Source organism: Triplophysa dalaica, chromosome 14 (genome assembly GCF_015846415.1).
Source record: "Triplophysa dalaica isolate WHDGS20190420 chromosome 14, ASM1584641v1, whole genome shotgun sequence".
NCBI lineage: Eukaryota > Metazoa > Chordata > Actinopteri > Cypriniformes > Nemacheilidae > Triplophysa > Triplophysa dalaica.
This window is the reverse complement of record NC_079555.1, coordinates 8,967,501-8,987,731: the sequence shown is the minus strand read 5'-3', so window position 1 is coordinate 8,987,731 and position 20,231 is coordinate 8,967,501. Positions and strand designations below refer to the sequence as shown.

Below are 20,231 nucleotides of genomic sequence, written 5' to 3'. Positions count from 1 at the left end.
AAAACAAAGTCACAGGGGGATACAATTAACACCCGTCTCATCACCCCACTAAATCACTGTCACTACCACCCACAGATAAACAAATTATTCATACTGCTGGGTGCAAAATATACATGAGTGTGGTGCTCTTGCGTTCAATGAAAGCAAGTACAGCCGCTGAAAAAAATTAAGAGACAATTCCAAATTTTCACTTTCTAGATGTATTGTTGCCATTCCAGTCAGTGTCTGTGAAATTTAAAAAGATCAAACCTCAGGAGTGACAAAGTCAACCAACAGCAATGTGAAAGACTTGACAGCATGACACAACACATAAAAACTGTGATCAAATCTACAGTAGGTTTCATTTTTGAAAACGTGTACAAATATTACAGTTGTATTGCTTAAAAGTGATTATGAACTTGTTTTCTGTGCAGTATTTGAGGTCGGAAAAAATACAAGAGCATCTTTTTTGTTATTTTGACCTGTTTCTCCAGTTTTTCCAAAAATTCAAATAGAGTCTATAAATAAATTGAAAAAAAGTGTTCACTGTAACACAAAACTACAAACAGTAAATTCAGAAAAATATTTTTGAATTGGTCTCCTAATTTTTTCCGCCGCTGTATGTTTATATGTAATTTTTGCTGACAACGTTGAGGGTTTCGTACCGTTTCACATTCACATGCAGAAAAACATTATGTTATTATGCCATAAGGAGAGTTCCCATAGCAATGTCTTGCTATAAATCAGCTGACCCCAGATCAGATGAGTGGACCCACCCAGACAGCCTCCCCAATAAAGCTTCTTTGTGATTGCGTTGAAGGGGCTGGCCTAGGACCTGCTTTATAGCCTAACAAACGACACCTCAAAAAGACAAAAGCCTTTTGTCTTTACACCAGCACATGGGTCAGCCAGAACTCTCCAAATACATATAGACCCACCACAGAGACAGCAAAAGAGATGGAGAGTGGGAAACGGGGAACCGGTGGGAGAACAAGGGTCATTGAGGGGTTCGGGGAAGCACTTGACAGTTCACTGCCCCGTTTCCCACTCTCCTGTTTTGGATCCATTTACCATAACCTTAAATAAATATTTATCCCCAAAAATAAAATTAGCTGTGCTCTTGATCAGAGGTTGCGCTAGACTTTTTTTATTGACGGACAAGCTCATAAAATATCAGTCATAGTCTATTATTACCCGTCACATGCTAATTAGCATGTTCATGACGTCATTACGCTATACTTTCGTTTACTCTCCGAATTTACTGTATTTTAATACAACTGAATTGTTGTTATGGCCTATATTCATTTAAATATATCATATTTCTATTGTCAGAAATAAAATAAAAATTACAGACAATTGTCAATGTTCATATGCCATTTCAGTAACAATGACAGGAGCCTGTAAGAAGGCGTCAGATTCATCTGCACCACGAGTCTCCGCGTTTTTCCAAAACAGACCAGGCATTAAAACTAACGAATGGGAAACACACTTCCCTTCTCAGATTGCATTCAGGGCAGAGATAGTAGCCTACCTCATGTCGCTCACAATCGCGTTCTGATGAAAGGAAATTATAAAAAAGGGGAATTACAAATTGCCCTTTTACTGTAATCCGTCAAAATGACGGACGGCCTTCAGATTAAAAAAAATCTGTCAATGAGGAAGAATTTTCGGTTAATGCGATCTCTGCTCTTGATCACACATTTCATCAACAATAATAGAGAAACAATTACAGCAGCTTACAAAAGTGCATATAGGCCTAACTGTGGATGCAGGTGTTTTGTGTTTCTTTTCACTTGTTGGCCTAGCCCAAGTGGAATCACTTGTCTCATTGACCTGATCAAAGAGTTTATTGTCGCATACTCAATGTGTAGCAACAGACATAAATGTCCTCATGTCAAACATAACGGCAGTTCAAGTGTTCAATCCACAATCTGAATATGCAAACTGAAAAATGTGTAACTCTGTGACAGAGAGAGAGAGAAAGAGGGAGTGACTTCCCTTTTTAATTGAAAAGAAGTGAAAGTGTAAATACTGTATAATGTTGTAGGTAAAAAACGAAAACGCTTCCATTAGTTATATCTCTTTTCTTACATCTTACAGGCCTAATAAATTCTGCCTATGTGTTATGGTATGCTCTGAACATTACGCATGTTTAACCGAATTAGCTGTTTTGATAGCTTTGCATACCCTGGAAAACGGCAGAGGTTGCAAATCATATGCAAAGTACATGCTGCTGCAGCACAGGTATATAAAAGGAGCAAATATACACACGTCCAAAACCCTTCTTAAGAGCCCTGCAGAAAAGCACAAAAATCAACCCAGAGAACATGTGGTGCTAAAAGTCACACTGTGTCTGAGGGACGAGACAGAAGAGATCGGGGAGAGTATTACAGTCAGAGCCCTGGGAACTCAACGCATGAGAAACTGTTTTCCCTGTGCGCAGTCAACTCCAATCACATCTCCTACACTGACCATAAACCCGCCTCTGTTACAGAGAGAGTGAGAATGACATAGAGTCAAAAGATCACAGAGAGAATGGAAGAAAAAATGGACAGGGAAACCATCATATGTTAGGTGCATTTCACCAGCTTGAATATTTCATCAGACCTCCTTCCTTTTTCCTTTCTAGAGTGACTCAGAGCTTCCCCAAACGCACACACAGATACACAGTCATTATGGTTTGGATGGGTGTGTGGTCACACCCTAACCCTACTGCACTTGCATTCGACTCAATAAAGCACCCTTATCTTGTGCATCCAAACTCTGTTGCCATTATTACAGCAAAGCACACACACATGTATAATGCATTGACTGAAACATATAGCAAGATTTCCATGAGAAATTATAACTCATTCTCCATCTAAAATCTGCAGTATGAATGCATGCTGTAAGTCTGTAAAATAAATTGTCCAGTATAGTGTGCACACTGCAGCGTAGAACCAATGCCAATAACAGAGCGGGGCGGCACTGCAGTATCATGCAAGCGTGCTTTGTGTTAATGCTAATTCCCTTTATTCGCCGTCTTTGCATTAAAATAGGTTTCACCTACCTCAAAACACTCCAACTTACATCTGCTAAGAACCTTTGAATCATACAGCTGGAAACGTTCAGGGGGTCCAATTAAACCCGGCCGATGACTCAAGCAGGGTTCTGTAAAGGCTGTTGTTGCACATAATAGGGTCGAAAAGGGAGCACATGTTCTTGGCTAACAAAAACTAGGGGAATTTAAATGCAATGTAAGATTTTGCACCACATTACAGGAATATTCATAAATGTAATGGAGGCCATTAGTTCAATACATGTTGCAACAAAACATTTTAAATCCAGAATGTTACCAATTTTAATCCAGACAGTTGTATATCTGCAGTCTCACTTCCAGAAGAAGTGAAAGACTTTGTGATTCTTTCAGCTGATGTTTAAAAACTGCTCAACAGGTATTTGCATCTTTAAAAAAGCGAATTATGGTTGCACTGCGTTCTGTTATAAAGTTGTACGTGTTTATGAATATGGCACATTTGATTATTATTTTATTTTGAATCCAGTGTTGGGTCAAAAAGGGTCGAACGCAACTGCTGGGTTGTAGATTGAAAACCTAAATTGGATTGTTTCAACTTAAAATGCGGTTGGGTGAAATGGAAACATTTTCTCGGTTAATTTAACTCTTTTGACCCAACACTGGGTTGAGAATAAGCATTTTAAAAGTGAAAACGCATTTTAACGCATTTTAAACGCTACAGTATAATTTTCTGTAAAGCTGCCTTAAATCGTATTTATGATTATTGAATTATACATTGTGAAAAGCACTATACCACATAAAAGTAACTTAAATTTAAATGGGTTTCTTCATCAAAATCTTTATGTGAAAAAAATGCTAATTCCTCAATATGAATGCTTTTCTCTAGACACTTGAGACATAATGTTTCATGCTCTGCTACTCAAGTATATGGCCACGGTTTAGCTCAACGGCTGTACAGATGGAGTGCAACTGAACAGCTGGGTCCTCCTCTCCAACCCTTCAATTAGCCAGCTACAGGACAGCCCAGCATATTGCATACTGCAGAGATCACTAGAAAAACAAACATTTTTAATCCTATCAGGTTATCCAGCAGCAGAGGTCTGCTTTTAAAGGATAAAATGACTAGCGGCCTTGGATTACAGTTTACAGATTAGACAATGGGTCAATGTGATTAAAAGAGAGTCAAAATTAGGTCTTACTTGACTAGTTGTCCAAAAAAAAATTTATGTTTCCCCTATATAAATAAATCGCCACTGACCTTGAGAATAAACGTTGCATCATCATTACATTTACGTTGTTTTTGCAGCGTTTGGACTTTGTAACCAATCACGGTCCGTTGAAGACATTAATAGAATTAAATCAGCCCCCGTGAAGTGGAAGTTGCGATCGTTTTACTTCAATATTTTGGCGCATTTTAGAGTGAAATAAAATTTTGAATGAGAAAAATAGTGGGCGTGGCTTTTGTCTTTCTCTGCGATTTGAATGTATGAAACCGCCGTGGCATTTTGTAATGGGACTGGCAACAGACTGATAGTTGATGGGGAGGAGTTAACGGATACCCTGCCCAAGACATCTATTGATAAACTATTAACAATAAACGCTGCAATATTTCATGAAAGAAACAGGCAGTGTGATTTTTTATTTCACTGGGATATTGAAAGGTTAAATGGTCACCCGTGAAGTCAATGGTCTTGACTTACTACAATAAAGCAACAAAATGTAGCATGAGCCTACATGAAGAATAGAAAATGCAGCTGTCCTACTACATAACAACTGTATTAATGTAAATTCAATTAAAATAAATGAATAATCATTATTACAAATTCAAACCAATGCTCGATTGTGATTTTGTCATAATCCTACTACCCAAATATATACAAATGACTCAAATCTACAAACTGGTAACGCATGGCTTTAATATGCCCACAGATCCAGAACAGGCATTCAAACGGTGGTCTATACACAACTCGTACCGTATTACTTTTCATATATACAATTTATCTGTTTTCCAAGCTGCTTTTGATCTTCCATGCATGACATGCGTGGGTGAGAAAATGACATGCAGAATGAACACACATGGCTCCATCTCCAGGGTACAAGAATCTTTTCTTTCACACACACAAAATACATCTTCAATCGCTCAGACTTCGTTCCCACAGGACTAGGTGCCAGGAAAATGTGTGTTGGAACGTAGAAAAGGAGATGTGTATTGCTGATGTGATCAGCGACTGATTGCAGCCTGTGTTTAAACAACCCTCTCACGCTGAACTAATGAAGCAGACGGAAGCGCTGTTGCCTTCCTAGAAGACTACACCATAATCACAGGGTTTACCAACATCTCTTCTCCTCATGCTGTGTCGTCTTTCTTTCCATCTTTCACACATTACCCAGCTCCCTTGTTAACTAAACTATGACACGTTAAATGCACACCGGCTTGTTTCATCTCCGCATTCATTTTCAGGAACAACAAAGTAAAACAAAAGAATAAAACCCTCTCGCTAAGTGAAAAAATATCTGGTTTAAACCACAGGATGGTTAGGAATAAATGCATGGATTGAATTTATAGACTTAAAACATCAAAGGCCTTGCAAACAGGTAGAAGTATGAAACTAAATCAGTCAGTTCTGCCAACAATTAGGTTTAAAAAGATGCGAGAATTCCATACGGCTTTTCATTTTAATGCAATGCATTACAAAGAAGCTGGAATATCCTAAAAAGCATTTCAAGTTAAGCTCCACAAAGGCCCTGTAAAGCAAACTGATTCACGTCATATAACAGTAAGAAGCCCAGAGCTACATACTCCACTCCTTTAGGACCCAAACAGTTTAAACAGCACCATCATGAGACACTCTTATTACCCAATTAAGCACATCAGAGCAACAGAAAATCCTCAGAGAGGAAAGAGTCATCACTCTTTGCATGCCTTAGAAATATGCCTGAGGCATTAGCTACATGACTTGAAAGCACTGGGGTGAAAATTGTCATTTGTTTGCTCGACAAATAAACTCAAGAATAATGTTAAAATTTAAAATGTAAAAAAGGTATATACAAATAAAAAATACGTATTTATGTAATTTCATAACTGCTCATTATTAATTTTAATTAAAGTAGCTGTTATTATATTAAAGGGGTGAAAGACAGCATCTCCCTCTGAACATAAGTGGTAAACACAAAAGACGCAGAAATCCATTCCCTGTTTTCGATCTGGCCGCAGGCTAAGGCTCTTTACGACGGAGAAATCCGAAAATGGCCGAAGAAAGCCGATCACAGAAAAGGGCTCTGCTGGGCGCTGTCCACCACTGAAACCGCCTGAAATTTGCGCCTCCTTTCTTTCAAAACACGTCCATGCTAATTACACGCTTATTTTCCAGTGCAGTGTGTAAAGATAACAATACGGAGCGCTATTGCGAAATTACATATTCACGACAGAAATAAAAATAATATTTTTACAGGCTACAGACTTCGATTTGACAAAGGCAGGGCTCGTGAGAACATTAATGGGAGGCTTTTGGAACCGAATGCTTTCCATTGAGCTCCTTAAAGCTCAAAACGTAATCATTTCACAGACATTTTAACCAATGCTGATATTTTCATTTCGTATCATATTTTATCTCCGTTAATTAAAGAGACAGTGTAAGTACATCGGCTGATATTTTCTTGGAAATCAAGGCAAAATAACGTTATAACCAGTAAAGCGCAAGGCAGATGAACGGATGGTTGATTTTAGTGAAGCAAAAAGAGTATGACAGTTGCATCTTGTGAATAAAAATGGCCGTGAGGAAGTTGAGCTGGTTGGGTGTCAGTGCTTCTACATAAGCATCAACCTAACACACGCTAAACGCATGTAGGCCTGCTCATGTTGCACCAAAGCGATGGATACAGAGCTGATGAATTATAGGCACCATTTTCCATTAAGCTTGCCCTTAACAGCGAACAGAAGGCTATTACACGTCGTATAAAATCCATACGATTCGAGACTAAATGCAGGCGGGAAACATGCGGTAGCACGTAAAATGCTGCATTTTCAGTCTCGTGAGCTGAAATCTGAGGCACAGCCCATTCAATCCCGTTAGACTTGAACGTATTCATAGCGACACAAGCGCAGGAAGATTTAAGGTGTTCGCAGTGTGAAGTACAATCGACGTGGAGAGTGGCAATGTTACCCAGCCGGGTGTAAGGGTGATGCAAGCTACACAGCCACGGGCTGTCAGTGGACGCCAATGAAGTATTAAAGTATGAAACACGGCCCCCCCACTTCGTTTTCAGCACCATTTTTCTGAACAGCACATCGACATCGTCTCCCAAACCTGCGAATCTATCGCAGATGTGCTCACGATCGTATCTTCACGTCAAGAGAGAACTCCTTAAAAATATGGCGGACCTAAGAATTCGCCATCAAGCAATCGAGGGTAGGTGTGTGTATATATGTGTGGGTTGGTGCGTGTGTGTGCGAGCTCACACAGGCCATAGTGACTGATGGATGTCATTTAAAACATGACACTTACTTCATTTGTTTCACGATGGTACTTTTCCCAGATTCCCCAGCCCCTGTGGAGAAGAGAGAGACACAAGGGAATAAGAAGAGATCCAGTAATGTTGAGATCCAATGATTCTGATAATATACGGGCATTCAACGGACTGCGACACTGAGAGTATCCGAAATGTGCAGGATACGGACGGATCTGATCCGCTCACTCCGCATTACCTAGCAGAAGCAATTTCACATCTTTAGCAGCAGTCATTCCATCTTCTTTGAGGTTTTTCTCGATGGCTTTGCTCCTGTCTAGAGCCGCTCTTTCCTCTGCGCTCAGTGTACATCCCATGGCTAGATGGACGTCGGCTCTTCTTTATCTCCAAAACGGTCAGGGTGAGAAATAGCGAGCAATCCTTTTCCCGGGTGTTTCTTCCTTATCCCTCTCTAAGGCTGTCCCTGTCCCTCTCTCACACACACTCTCTCTCCCTGTCGGCGACTAGCTAGAGCATTAAATCCCGCAAAAGCCAACGTTGGGCTGGAACATAAGACTGTCTCCGACTCTCGGTCCTTTTAGCAGGATCGCGGTGCTCGGTCCTCGGACTGGGGGTCTCTACTGGGCGGCGGTGGCTGCTGCGAGCGTTGGCATCGTTAGCGTGCTCACAATGGAGGGTCAGTATGAAGATAGAGCGCGCAGGGCTCGACGCTCTCAGACAATCTCGCTGACGTCAGGAGTAGAGAGAGAGCACGCGCGCGAGCACGCACCGGAGCCGAGCACCGTTAAGTACAACTAGATTTACGCCGTTATCTCGAAGAAAAACAAATTGGATTCTCTTTTAATTTTACGCAACACATACGCTTTAAACGCGTGGTGGTACGTGTGGCACGTGTTGTGTTTGTTGAGCGACAAGAATGGGGCTCGAGGTACAAACACGGAGGATTTTAAGCTGTTGTCCACAGGAAGAATGACAGAAAGGTGTGGCCAGTACTCTAGCGTTGACAACCTGTAACAGCAACACCAACAGACTGGAAAATGAATAAGGGAATAAAAATATTTACGTTCACACAAAATTGTTCACAAAATATTAAAAACTGGGGAATTAGTAACGAGTTTGGTGCTATTCATTTATTTAAAGAAAGTAAAGAATTGACATTTAATCAAGCCACAAACTATTTTTCACTTTCATAGTATACATTCTTTGCTTTTTTTATATAAAAAGTATACATTTTAGAGTTGTGTGGTCAAGAAAAACACACAGTCTTACAAAAAGGTAATTTATTAAACATACTATTGTACATTTCTCATATTTATAATACAGTCTGTATTTGTGTATTTTGTGTAGGTTATATCTAATAGTATTCTGTAGCTCCTGGCCGGAAGCTGAACATGAACACGCTGATGGTAACGTGACAGTAAAATGTATTTATTTAAATTGAGCCTTGAAACCCTAGTCCAATATTATTGCCAATTAACAGCCAATTTTAATGGTGGTAAGTAAATAAATGCAAACTTAAGATTTTTATAACCATCAAATAATTAGAGAGGGTACCGAGTCTCTTAAGTTGTTAAATTGTCATAAAAATAACATTATCGTTACCAATGATTATAAAATATAAAAAACAAATATTTAAAAATAATGGGCTTAAAAATCTATTACTGTGGCCTTGTTGATTTGAAAAGAAAAAGGAAAGAGGGAGAGAGACAGAGAATGATGTGAGAGAAAGACTGGTAAAGGAGTGATTGAATCTGTGAGGCAGTGAATACCCACCCACACACCATTACAAAGCAGTTCACCTCGACTTGTGTTTTCCTCGATAAGAAAGCATGTAACCATGAGTGTGCTCACTTTCACTACACATGCATGTTGTTGTGTGAATCAAACACAGTTATAAACATATAATATCACAGTCACACAATCCGTTTCAAAAGGTCTTATTTTAGTTTTTTTTATGAATATCCAGGGGGAGGCAAAAAGCATACACTGAATTTTAATGATTTCTCTGCTTTTTTTGGGTTGAGATGGACATTATTGTTAATGTGAGAGGCTGTTCTGCTATCATAACGACATCCTCACAAAATCTCTAATGATCACCCGAGTCATATAGGAACCCTGAGAAAAACATGAGAGATGGAAGTGAGACACAGACCAGGCCCAGTTTTTTTCATTTCCTGTAATACTTTCCTGAAAGTGAACTGTGTTTAGATTAAAATGAAAATGCCCTACATCACAGATTTATGTGAGATTTACACAGTAACGAAAATGAAAGTAAGTGTAAGGGCATCATCATGTTTTAAAACGCAAACTTCGTTGTCTGAATGGGGAAAAAAAAAATACCCATTTAGGTACATTTCACGCTTCATGAATTACTCCATTACCTTGTGAAAATAGTCTGCATAGATCGTGTGTTTTATTGCAGTCAATTGCATAAAATGTTTTTCCCACTTAACCTAAAAATGAGCCTCATGTTTTAACATCTTAAACAGTTTATTCAAAGTAAAGAATATTTCTCAATTGTGTTCAAAACAAGATGACTATTTACACCATCAAATATGTTTTAAGGGTCTATATTTAAACCATCTTAATTTTTTCACCAAATATAAAGTAATATTATAATCTGATATTTTCTTAATGAACAGAAAATAAAGTATAAAAGATTGCATCAACCCTTTTGGGTGCTTTAAAATGATTTCATTGATCTGTGAATGGTTGTTTCATCAAAAAGGATAATTGAATTCTGCCACCAGAAGAGTTTGTGTGATCAAAAGGTCAGGGGTAACAGGGTCATGACCCTAATGCAATTCAACGGTTTCAGCTGTGAAAACATGTGTTCTGTTGATGAATCAATGCAATTGTCTGGAAGATGGAAGAGACGATAAAATACATACCTGAACATCTCCAAATGCTTAGATCCTAAACTGTCTCCATGGCCCTTAGGGAAAAGATGCAACAGATCATTCAACAGGAGCATCAGGGAAGCTGTGCATCAGTATCTGCAACATTTACTGTCAGAATAGTTAAAACAATGATGATTTTGGCATCGCACAGTAATACTATTGTAATTTAGTAACAACCTATTTTTAAAAGAACATCATGCCGTTATTGTTGGTGTAAAATAAATTGAAGTTCGTCCATTCAACGTGACAACAATCCCAATGCTCAAAAAAGTAATTTACCTCTCTTTCACTCTTAGAAAAGGTGTTGAAGGCTGGCCATTAGCATTCCCGTTCATCACAATCAGCTACCAAAGGACTCCTGAAAGCATGCAATTAGAAATCTGCAATCTTTGTGTCCGTCATCATAGGAACAATGAAAGTTTAAAATGATAAGTTGTAATAAGATCTGTTCATTATAAGGACTGTCAGGATGTGACCTTTAAAATATGAACAAACAAATATGACTGTGGTGGTTAAAGAATGGATACAAACTAATGAAGCTCAACACTGGTGAGGAGTTCATTAATAAAATCTCAAAAGTAACAGCTGATATTCAGTAATCTAATAAATGTTCAGTGTAGCCATCACGTGACGACTGGATACAAGTGCAAAACAAAGACGAAATGTAATCCAAGAAGTGTTTTAATGAATCCACCGGACCAGCGTTACACACAAACATAAACAACAGCAGACAAGGAACTGCAGAACACACAGGGCTTAAATACATGGGGAAACACAATCAAGGGAAACTGAATCAGGTGAGGGACAATTAACTTAAAAGGACATCAGAAACAGAAGTCAAAACAAAACAGAGTACAACCGTCACAGTGGTACCTAAGGTGGAAAGTACTGAATATTGCTCAGGAATGTCCTTTATGTACAGTTTGGATATTAAATCTGAATAACTGCAAATACTGCAAGTATAACTGCACATTTGCTGTTGGACTTTACAATTGTAAATAGATGAAAATGAAGTTTTGTCTGACCCCTTTCAGGATGTGATAGACTTGATAATTGCCTCATAGAACTGAACCATCAAATCCAGTAAATCCGGTAAATTCATATTAAGATATTCTGGTAGGTCTTGACCTTAAATAAATCTAAAAGTTTCAGTTTCAATCAAACAACTGTAAGGATCTAAAGCGCTGATATCTACAACCATATTCTAAAAGTTTAAGACCATCAGCTCCGTTTTTGTTACGGTTGGTCTCTAAGAATTATTTCACATGTTAGACCCAAGAAATCATTTATTTTTATGTAGACACAAGGATTCACGACTTCCTCTCAAACAGTTCACTTTCACTTCCATGAGTGTGATTACGTCAATGAACATCACATCCTTCTGTACCACAAAACCAATGCACAGCCTGTGTTCTTAGATCAGCAAAACTGAAAGGTTCAGCTTTTACATCTGAAGGTACAATTTCTTTCCCGCACAGACAAAGGTGGGGGTGGAAGAGAAGCTTATGGTACAAAGACGGCATATGAAATATGAAGACAGAGAAAAAAGACGTTAAAAACAACACATTGTAAGATGTGAAAGAATTTAATTCTCATTACCAAGACTCAGTAACACAAGGGTTCACAAGCCATATTAAAAGACTTTGTCACCGCTAAACATTATTTCGTTTCATCATGAAGGAAGACACTTAGCGAAAGGTAGACATATTGAAGAACAGGGTAGTTATGGAAACCCCCAGAGCAGCATTTCAGTGTTTGTCCTTGTAAAAAAATAAATTTAGAGAAGCATGCTAGGCATCCAGGCTCAGCCACAAAGTAACCAACATTCTCATTCACTCTGCAATCAAGACCTGTCTCCGAAAGTTAACTGCTGTTTAGAATTGAACTGTCTTGTCAGTTCAATTTAATGACCAACAAATATTTCATGAAGACTTTCTGAGACTGTGATCTATGAAGCAGTGTTTCCTTTTTCAGTCTCTCTTCCTCCTCTATCTAGACTTACACACAAATGTATATATATCTTAGACAGAGAGATATTGGATGGATGGAAATGAAATATTTCCAAGAACAGTTCATCCCAAAATAAAAACACTCTCCCAGACACAAAATATTTTTCATGGTTAATGAAAAAATGTGAGCATCTGTGTTTGTAGATACATAGCACAAAATACCTATTTGATAATCTCTTAAGCCTTTAAGAAGTTACATGCAGAATAGTCCCAAATCCCTTGAAACAGTGAATTCACATAATGGTACATACAATATGAACACATGATCCCATTTTTATCCTGAACTACACAAACTAAAGACATGCCTTTATACTATGGAGTTCCCCTAAAAAACAATTTATTTTTAACACAATTATCGCTTCTCATAATGGCGGATTTTACATTTTCAAAGCCACCCACATAGATTTGCAAAAGCTATGCCCTGTATTCCCAGAAGCTTTAAATGAATAGTAGATTTTTCATTAAACAGATGTATAGCATCTAGCCCTACCAAGTGAATGGAAACACTTTGCAAGAGATGATTTCAGGGTTTTCAAATTCAAGACAATTTGACAAAACTGACAGTAAATTGCATTTCTCTTTCCAGAGAGCACATCAAAGGTCTTTGATCTGGCAGGGTCAGGAGACAAAGGTGTTGATAGAGATGTTGTCACGGATTCTGGTACCTTCATAGAACGGCTAATCTCAGTCCTCTTTGCTAGCACGAAAATGTTCCCATTTCGTTAATGCTATGTCCACAAGACATGAAGACAAGTACAACGCAGTTTAATAATAAATATATATCCCACGACAGAGATGCTTTATTAGAGATGCCAATTAAGATTTCATCAGAATACGCAAAAAATCTCCTACACTTGAAAACTGTGCCCACATACATAGGGGTCAGAATGTCACAAAACCTTAATTTGGATAGCTTTTCTTACCCGAGGTGGTAAGAAACCATTAATAATGCCATTTTAAAAACTGCCTAGCAACACCCTAACAACCATCCAACGCATTCTACAGTAGCAAAAGGATAGCAAAATGTCCCAATCATATCTTAGCTCCAGAATAATATGGTGGATGCTTTTGACTCAACTCTGGAATCCTAGCAGGACGTTTTGCTTCACAAAGCACCAGCACCTACACCTACAACAGAAATGATGTCCAACCCAATTAGTGCAGAATAATGGTGTAAGAAACTTTAAGAGACAATTTTAAACCAAGGAAATGTATATAAAACCTCTGCTAATCATTATTTTACAACATTATCTTTACTCCAGAGATAGATGAAGCATTCATAAAAAATAAAAAAATATATTCCTTGACAGCACATTCAAAACATGTCCAGGATTCTCATGTTCACTGTAGTGGAGTAGGCGGGGCGAGGCCGTGAGTCAAGGCCGGTGAGTTAATGTTAATGATCGTCAGCTGTGCATGCACCGGTCTCGTATCATGGAGGAGATCAGGAGCATAAGAGAACGAGCGACTGGACCGTCGATGAGAGAGGACCAGCCCTGGATTTTAGTTGTGGTTTGTTGTATTCGCAGGCAGTCATCCTTAAGGGGCTGCCTGCTGTCTTTTACTTTGTTAATATATTGACTAAATGTTTAAACGCCTCCTTCCTTCCTTTTTATTGAATCTTCATTACATTCACCAGTCCAGTGCTGACATGTGTTGTTCACATGTGTACATCATTAAGAACATGAACAGTTGAGATGGTGTTTGTGGGTGTCGGGGTCCAACTGTGGTCCAGGAGCTCTGTAGAGCAGAAGGAATGTTACTTCTGGGACTTGGCTCTTAACAACACTGTCTCTGAATAATGCACATGCCTAGAGAGGAGGAAGATGGGAGGTTTAGGCCCAGAAGTGCCAATGTCATTTGGCTTCCTCCTGAATAAAACAGCCAGAACCACTTCAGTTAGCAGGCAAATGAAGACTGAGAAAGGAGAGAGAAAGCAGACATTTCTAAATATACAAAACTAAAATGTACAACATGTGCACTTTGAAACACCAGTTTACAACATAGCACAAATTTCTATGGTGCCAGAATTTACATTTAAAGAAATATTACCCATATTTATGTAAATTCATCTATTAGCACTCAACTCTTAACACTTTAATACAAGCTTGCAACATACACAGAAGAGATCTATTAGTTGTTGTCCTTGAAATGTGATGTGGGATTTTCCAACATGAAAATTCCGCCCCAAATCCAAGATTACTGCGCAGAGACAACTAAAACTAAACTATTTGTAGGGGACTGGTTTACTGTAAACACTGACACCGTGTCTACACCGGACACGGTGCGATGCAACAAAAAACATTAGAACGCATTAGAACCTGTTATAATTTCACATTTTGTCCACACTGGATGTGGTGCGGTGCGATGAGACAATCCCATTAGAACATGTAGACACAGTGGAGTGTCCTTGGTTCTACATTGGCTCAACCAATAGTGTGACATTAGGAACAAATCTTCTGTTTATCCAAACAATGGCGGGTGGAGTAACTGTTTAAGAAATTGTTTTGGTAATTTAATTCAGTGTTGTAGAAATTAAACATTTATTCAGGTTAATAAGAAAGAGCACACTTGATAAAGACACATTATGAACGCCTATTTTTATAAATTGATCTAATTTCATGCTTTGACATTAAAACCAGATTTTTATTGACACTGTGTGTGAGTTAATCCACAGATGTTTAGGTGAATAATGTCTCTAAGTGTAATGAAGAGTCAACTTCATCCACATTTCAGTAACAATGTTAAAAGATGTTTGGATAGTAGTCATTGCCAAATGCATTTTGATCATGTTATAATTCCACCAATTGTCACTGCCCATTTGAAATATATATAAAAAAACACACATGCCTAATAACCTTTACCACAAACAAAAATCCAAAACGTCCATTTGACCTTAAATGGATGCATTGCATTGTTTTTGTTTGCAACACGTTGATGAACTGACTGAAGTCATAAGGGAAGGTAACTTTACTATTCCTTCCTGTTGAACTCTCTGAACTCACGGCAGCATTGAGTGACACCTGGTCTCTTGCATTCTGAAACAACAGACAATGTAAAAAAGGGCTTGAAATACATTACCTTCACAGATCGTCAAACTGGGTCTTGCTGTTAGTTTGTTCCAGGGCAACAAAGAATCTTCACCATCTGTTAAGCAAGCCGACAGACTATTCCTCATTTTCCCTCTCTTTTCAATCTTCAGTTCTATCAAGAATATGTTGTGTCAAAGTAAATGAGAGGGGTAATGCGTGAGGAAATCTCGCTGGTACTTTCCTATAATGCATGTCAAAGACTACAAGTCTAAGATCTAAACTTAAAGGAGTAGTTAACTTTCAAAATGAACAGTCTATCATCATTTACAAGTCATCTAAAACAAGGAAGAATACATTTATATGTAGAATGCAATGCATTAATAATAATAATAATAATAAGCATCATGATCATTCTGTTTTTCTTTTTTAATCCAACAATTTTACACAATGATGTGGACAATAGGATTTTTCTTTCACAGAGTGTGTGGCTTTGATCTCTCTATGGCCCAAGTTCCACCTGAAGTTTAATGTAAATGTCACAGTCCACACACACCGGTCAATTTAAAGTCTTTGTGCCTGGAGTCTTCCTATAGTCACTTGTCTCTCATCATTCTCATGGATGTACTCTATAATCTATTCAGACAAACCCTCAGGGCGATCACTGCATCTCACATGTATGTAATTCATTATATTATTTCTGTTTAATCACTGTTAATCATTCTCCTCGGAGTCTAACATTAAATTGTTAAAATCGTATAAAAAGGAAATTCCTCTGACTGTTTAATCACTAATGAGTTTGGTCTAACTATTTAGCATTAGCACGTTATTAGCATTATGCTGCACAAACCGTTCATAGCTTGGTTCACGAGTTTAAACTTGCCGATATTCATTTTTTAAGTCATGATGACCTCGAACCTGCAGGACATGCAAGTCAGTTCAGTGTTCGTCTCCTTGAACTCTCTGTAAGTCGCTTTGGATAAATGCATCTGCTAAATGTAAACGGTTGCCTTTCACGTGCTCTCGGAAATTGGACAGTTCCCACTTCAACCCGGAATATAGTTTTTGGAACGGTGCTCTTTTAATGTTAACACATTTACTTTAAATGTTTTACTGCTACTAAATCATTAGTAACATTAATAATTTAATATTAGTAAATACTTTTTATGCTACTACATTCAGACGTTACTTCCGCGTATGTAGTGGGCAATATCCCACTTCCGAGGTGTCTTGAACGCAGCATTTCCCCTGCCCTTGACCTCACCGACCTGCAGTGCTTTACTTGACCGACGTGAGTTCAATGAACGCAGTATCGTATTTTACGAGACTAGACTGAGCAATGCACATGAACTCCCCCGAGGGAAAACCGCGGGTCCGAGTTGGGGGCGAGTGAATTAAATAATCATGGCCGAAAGGTTTTCTTTTTTTTTATACAATTCCAAACAATTGAAAGTACACTTACTGTTAATGAAGAACTTAAACACTAGAACAATTTATGTTAGTTTATGACGTGACAAGCGTCAGCTCAGCAAACTACATTTCCCATCATTCTCTGTAGATTTTGCAATTTGCAGCAGCAGCGCATAATATATTCATGTTTGATTGTCATTGTCAGATCTAAAAGGATAAAATTGCGTTATTTTCGCAGCAGGTTTCTAACAATTAGAGATTTTAGCCCAAATTGAACAATTTAATTTATGCGATGACCAGATCGTGTTGTATCGAGAGTTATGACAGCTATATTGCATAACAGGGTCACGTGACTAGGGCTAGATTTAAAGACGTTGCCTAGATATTTTATCTGTAGACCCTGCAGGTCAGCTTGCTTGTACAGTATTTGTTGCTTTTTAGGGAGTCCTTATCAATATAGAGAAATAGAAAATCGAAATACAAGAAATGCTTTTGTTACATGGAAAATGAACAGGCCTACTAAGAAGGAAATTGCAGCTTGATTCATAACTGTATCTAATTAATTGTTAAGAAAAAATCATTTGCAGTTGCGTAGCAACATCTTATTCTCACCTACTTTGCCAACATTTTATGTTTTTTTACCTTACTTCCTACTCGTGGCGTTACACCTGTCACATGACAAAAGAACTCTGAAGTGTGCATCTTCAAATGCATTCTTATGCAAACCGAACACTTCCTTCATATTGTAGTAATAATTTAATTTAAATGTGGCTTCAGAATGTGCCTAATGTCTAAATTGTATTTTTTAAGTTCAGGAAATAAAAATAATTGCTTTTTTACAGAATGCTCACTTGCCATGAGATGAGTGAGTTCTTCATGAGTTATGAAAACCTACATGTCTAGTTCATAAAGATGCTGAGTGGTGATTTTAATTTTGCATGCATCAGCTACTAATCATGTTTAATCGAATCTGGCTTTGACCTGAATGACTAATAAAGCATTTTTAATGGCCATGTGACCTTTTTGAACTTTGCTTACAGAAAGAACTGCTGTCATTCATGTAAATAAATGCTTGTTTATGCTGTAATATTTAAATATTAATGAAATAAGGCCGTATTTTGTAATACTGAAATAACAACTAATACGTTTTCCACCACACCACCCCTCTTTATGAACTTGATATTTTATGGTTAGCAGACACAGCCTACTAAGCTTGCATACATAGTAAGGCCTACTTACACATATCGTTCATGTTTTCTTGTGTAAAAGCTTTTGTTTATTTGATTTCTAAACTAAATATCAAAGCATTGAGAAAAGTGACCTTAAAAATGCGTGAACTGTTTTTGATAACAAAATATCTGTTGAGAGTGTTGTTGCCTAGGCAATGAGAGAGGTCCGCTCAAGAGTTTGGGTCCCCCTGGTGTTAAAAAAGAAAGAGCATTTCTTGAGTTCTGAAAAGATTTAGCTCTTAAAGGGATACTTCACCCAAAAGTGTAATATTAATTATTAATTGATTAAATAAAAATTCTGTCATCCTTTACTCACTTTCGAGTTGTTCCAAATCTATTTAAATGTATTTGTTCCAATGAACAAATAGAAAGATATTTGGAAGAATGCTCATAACCAGACAGATTTTGCCCCCCATTGACTAGGAAAGATAAAAAGATAGTCAAAAGTGCCCCAGAACAATTTGCTGTGCTACATTCTTCAGAATGTCTTCTTATATATTCAACAGAAAAAAATTCTAGAGTAATTTTTATGGGAGTCAATGGAGGCAAGATCTGTTTGGTTATAAGCATAAGCATAAGGTTATAAGCATCTTCTCTGTGTTTATCAGAACAAAGAAATGTATATAGATTTGGAACAACTCGAAGGAGAGTAAATGATGACAGAATCTTTGGGTGAAGTTTCCCTTAAAGTTTAATATGTTAATAACGGCATGCATTTGGTCTAAAAATAATAAGAAAGGCTGACAGGGGTAGCTGAATAAACATTCAGTTTGTTTTATTTTTTTATTAATTATTTGATTTACTGCAAAAAAATAAAAAGAATTATAATGTTATTAAATGAAATAACATTCTCAAGAATGTATGTAACATGTAACCACACCTTTATATTTATTTCATAGTTCATGACAGAATAAAGCTGTTTTATCTGGGTAAATTTTAAATTCTATCAAAACACAGTGTTCCACATAATGTGTCAACTGTTTTATTTTATTTAGCACGATTTCATATAGGAATACACACTTCTGCTGTTTGTACATGCAATATTTAGATATTCCATCTCTTGAAGACAAACAGTTTTTTAACCACAACCTCGAATAGATGAATGACAATTCAAACCCTCACATCTGCCCAACACACTCTCCTGTGCTTGTTGTGTTTGGGCATTGTGTTGTTTGGCATGACATTGTGGCATTATTCTAGGCTTTGTGTAGTCATGTATTGTTCTTCTGTCGTATCCTTTGTTGAATAGAGTGGTGATGCTACAGGGCATTGCTTTATGCTGACTCTGACCTGTGGAAATTGAAGGGACCAATATGGTCCTATGACTAGGCCACAGATAGAGAGAAGGAGGAGCAGAGAGAGGAACAGCATCAGAAGCGCAGGCCCCAAGAGAACATTAATTTGGAAATGGACTAAATTATTTTTGAATTAAAGAAACATCAACCTAAGTGTAGTCATGCAGGAGAATCCAGGGTCTATGGGTGTGGATGGAGGATACTCTAGCAATGTACCTGCTTTCCTCACTAAACTGTGGACTTTAGTGGAGGACCCAGAAACCAATCATCTTATCTGTTGGAGCACTGTGAGTTCATCTTGATAGCATTCATGGGCTTTTTTGTTCATAAATACGATATAGACCATTAAAGGTATAGTCCACTCAAAAATGAAAATTCTGTCATGAATTACTCGTCCTCAAATTGTTCCAAACCTTTATTCATTTCTTTGTTTGGTTTGACACAAAGAATTATATTAAGAAAAATGTTAGCAACTGAGATTTCTGGGGCACCAATGACTACCATAAAAATATTATAGATATTTTGAAGAATTCAGAAAGACAAACAGTTTTTGGTTGCTAACCTTCTTCTAAATATTTTTCTTTGTGTTTCAAAAGAAATAAATCTATACAGGTTTGGAAATACTTGAGGTTAATTAGGTTGTGACAGAATTTTAATTCTTGGGTGGAGTATCCCCCTAAGAAAATGGGCAAACAACATAATTAAAAAATATTTCTGTCAATTTCCAAAGTGAAGGTGATATGATGAACATGGTAAACACTTTATGTACCATTTTTTGTAATTCTGCTACAGGCTTGTGAAAAGTAACAAGTATTTTTAATTACAATTTTGTTTTTAGGATATATGTGGTGCAGTTATTTAAAAAGAAACTTTTAAAAATTAACTTCACAATACAGG

General features: G+C 37.5%; 2 protein-coding genes across 5 annotated transcripts in view; one reads left to right on the top strand and one right to left on the bottom strand.

Moving 5' to 3' along the window:
* gnao1a (guanine nucleotide binding protein (G protein), alpha activating activity polypeptide O, a) overlaps positions 1-8,424 on the bottom strand; it is a 71,544-nt gene extending 63,120 nt beyond the window's left edge. For both annotated transcript variants that reach the window (XM_056765635.1, XM_056765636.1), the window contains exons 1-2: positions 7,701-8,424; positions 7,501-7,543 (exon numbers count right to left, since the gene is read on the bottom strand). In XM_056765635.1, coding sequence (XP_056621613.1) covers positions 7,501-7,543; positions 7,701-7,818 — 161 coding nt within the window. In that variant the 5' untranslated portion in view covers positions 7,819-8,424. The remainder of the gene's footprint in view (positions 1-7,500; positions 7,544-7,700) is intronic.
* Positions 8,425-15,931: 7,507 nt separating this feature from the next.
* hsf4 (heat shock transcription factor 4) overlaps positions 15,932-20,231 on the top strand; it is a 12,041-nt gene continuing 7,741 nt past the window's right edge. The window contains exons 1-2 of one of the 3 annotated variants that reach the window (XM_056766344.1): positions 15,932-16,077; positions 19,289-19,621. In XM_056766344.1, coding sequence (XP_056622322.1) covers positions 19,496-19,621 — 126 coding nt within the window. In that variant the 5' untranslated portion in view covers positions 15,932-16,077; positions 19,289-19,495. Of the gene's footprint in view, positions 16,366-19,288; positions 19,622-20,231 lie in introns of all 3 variants that reach the window. The other 2 variants (XM_056766343.1, XM_056766345.1) reach the window with 2 other exon arrangements.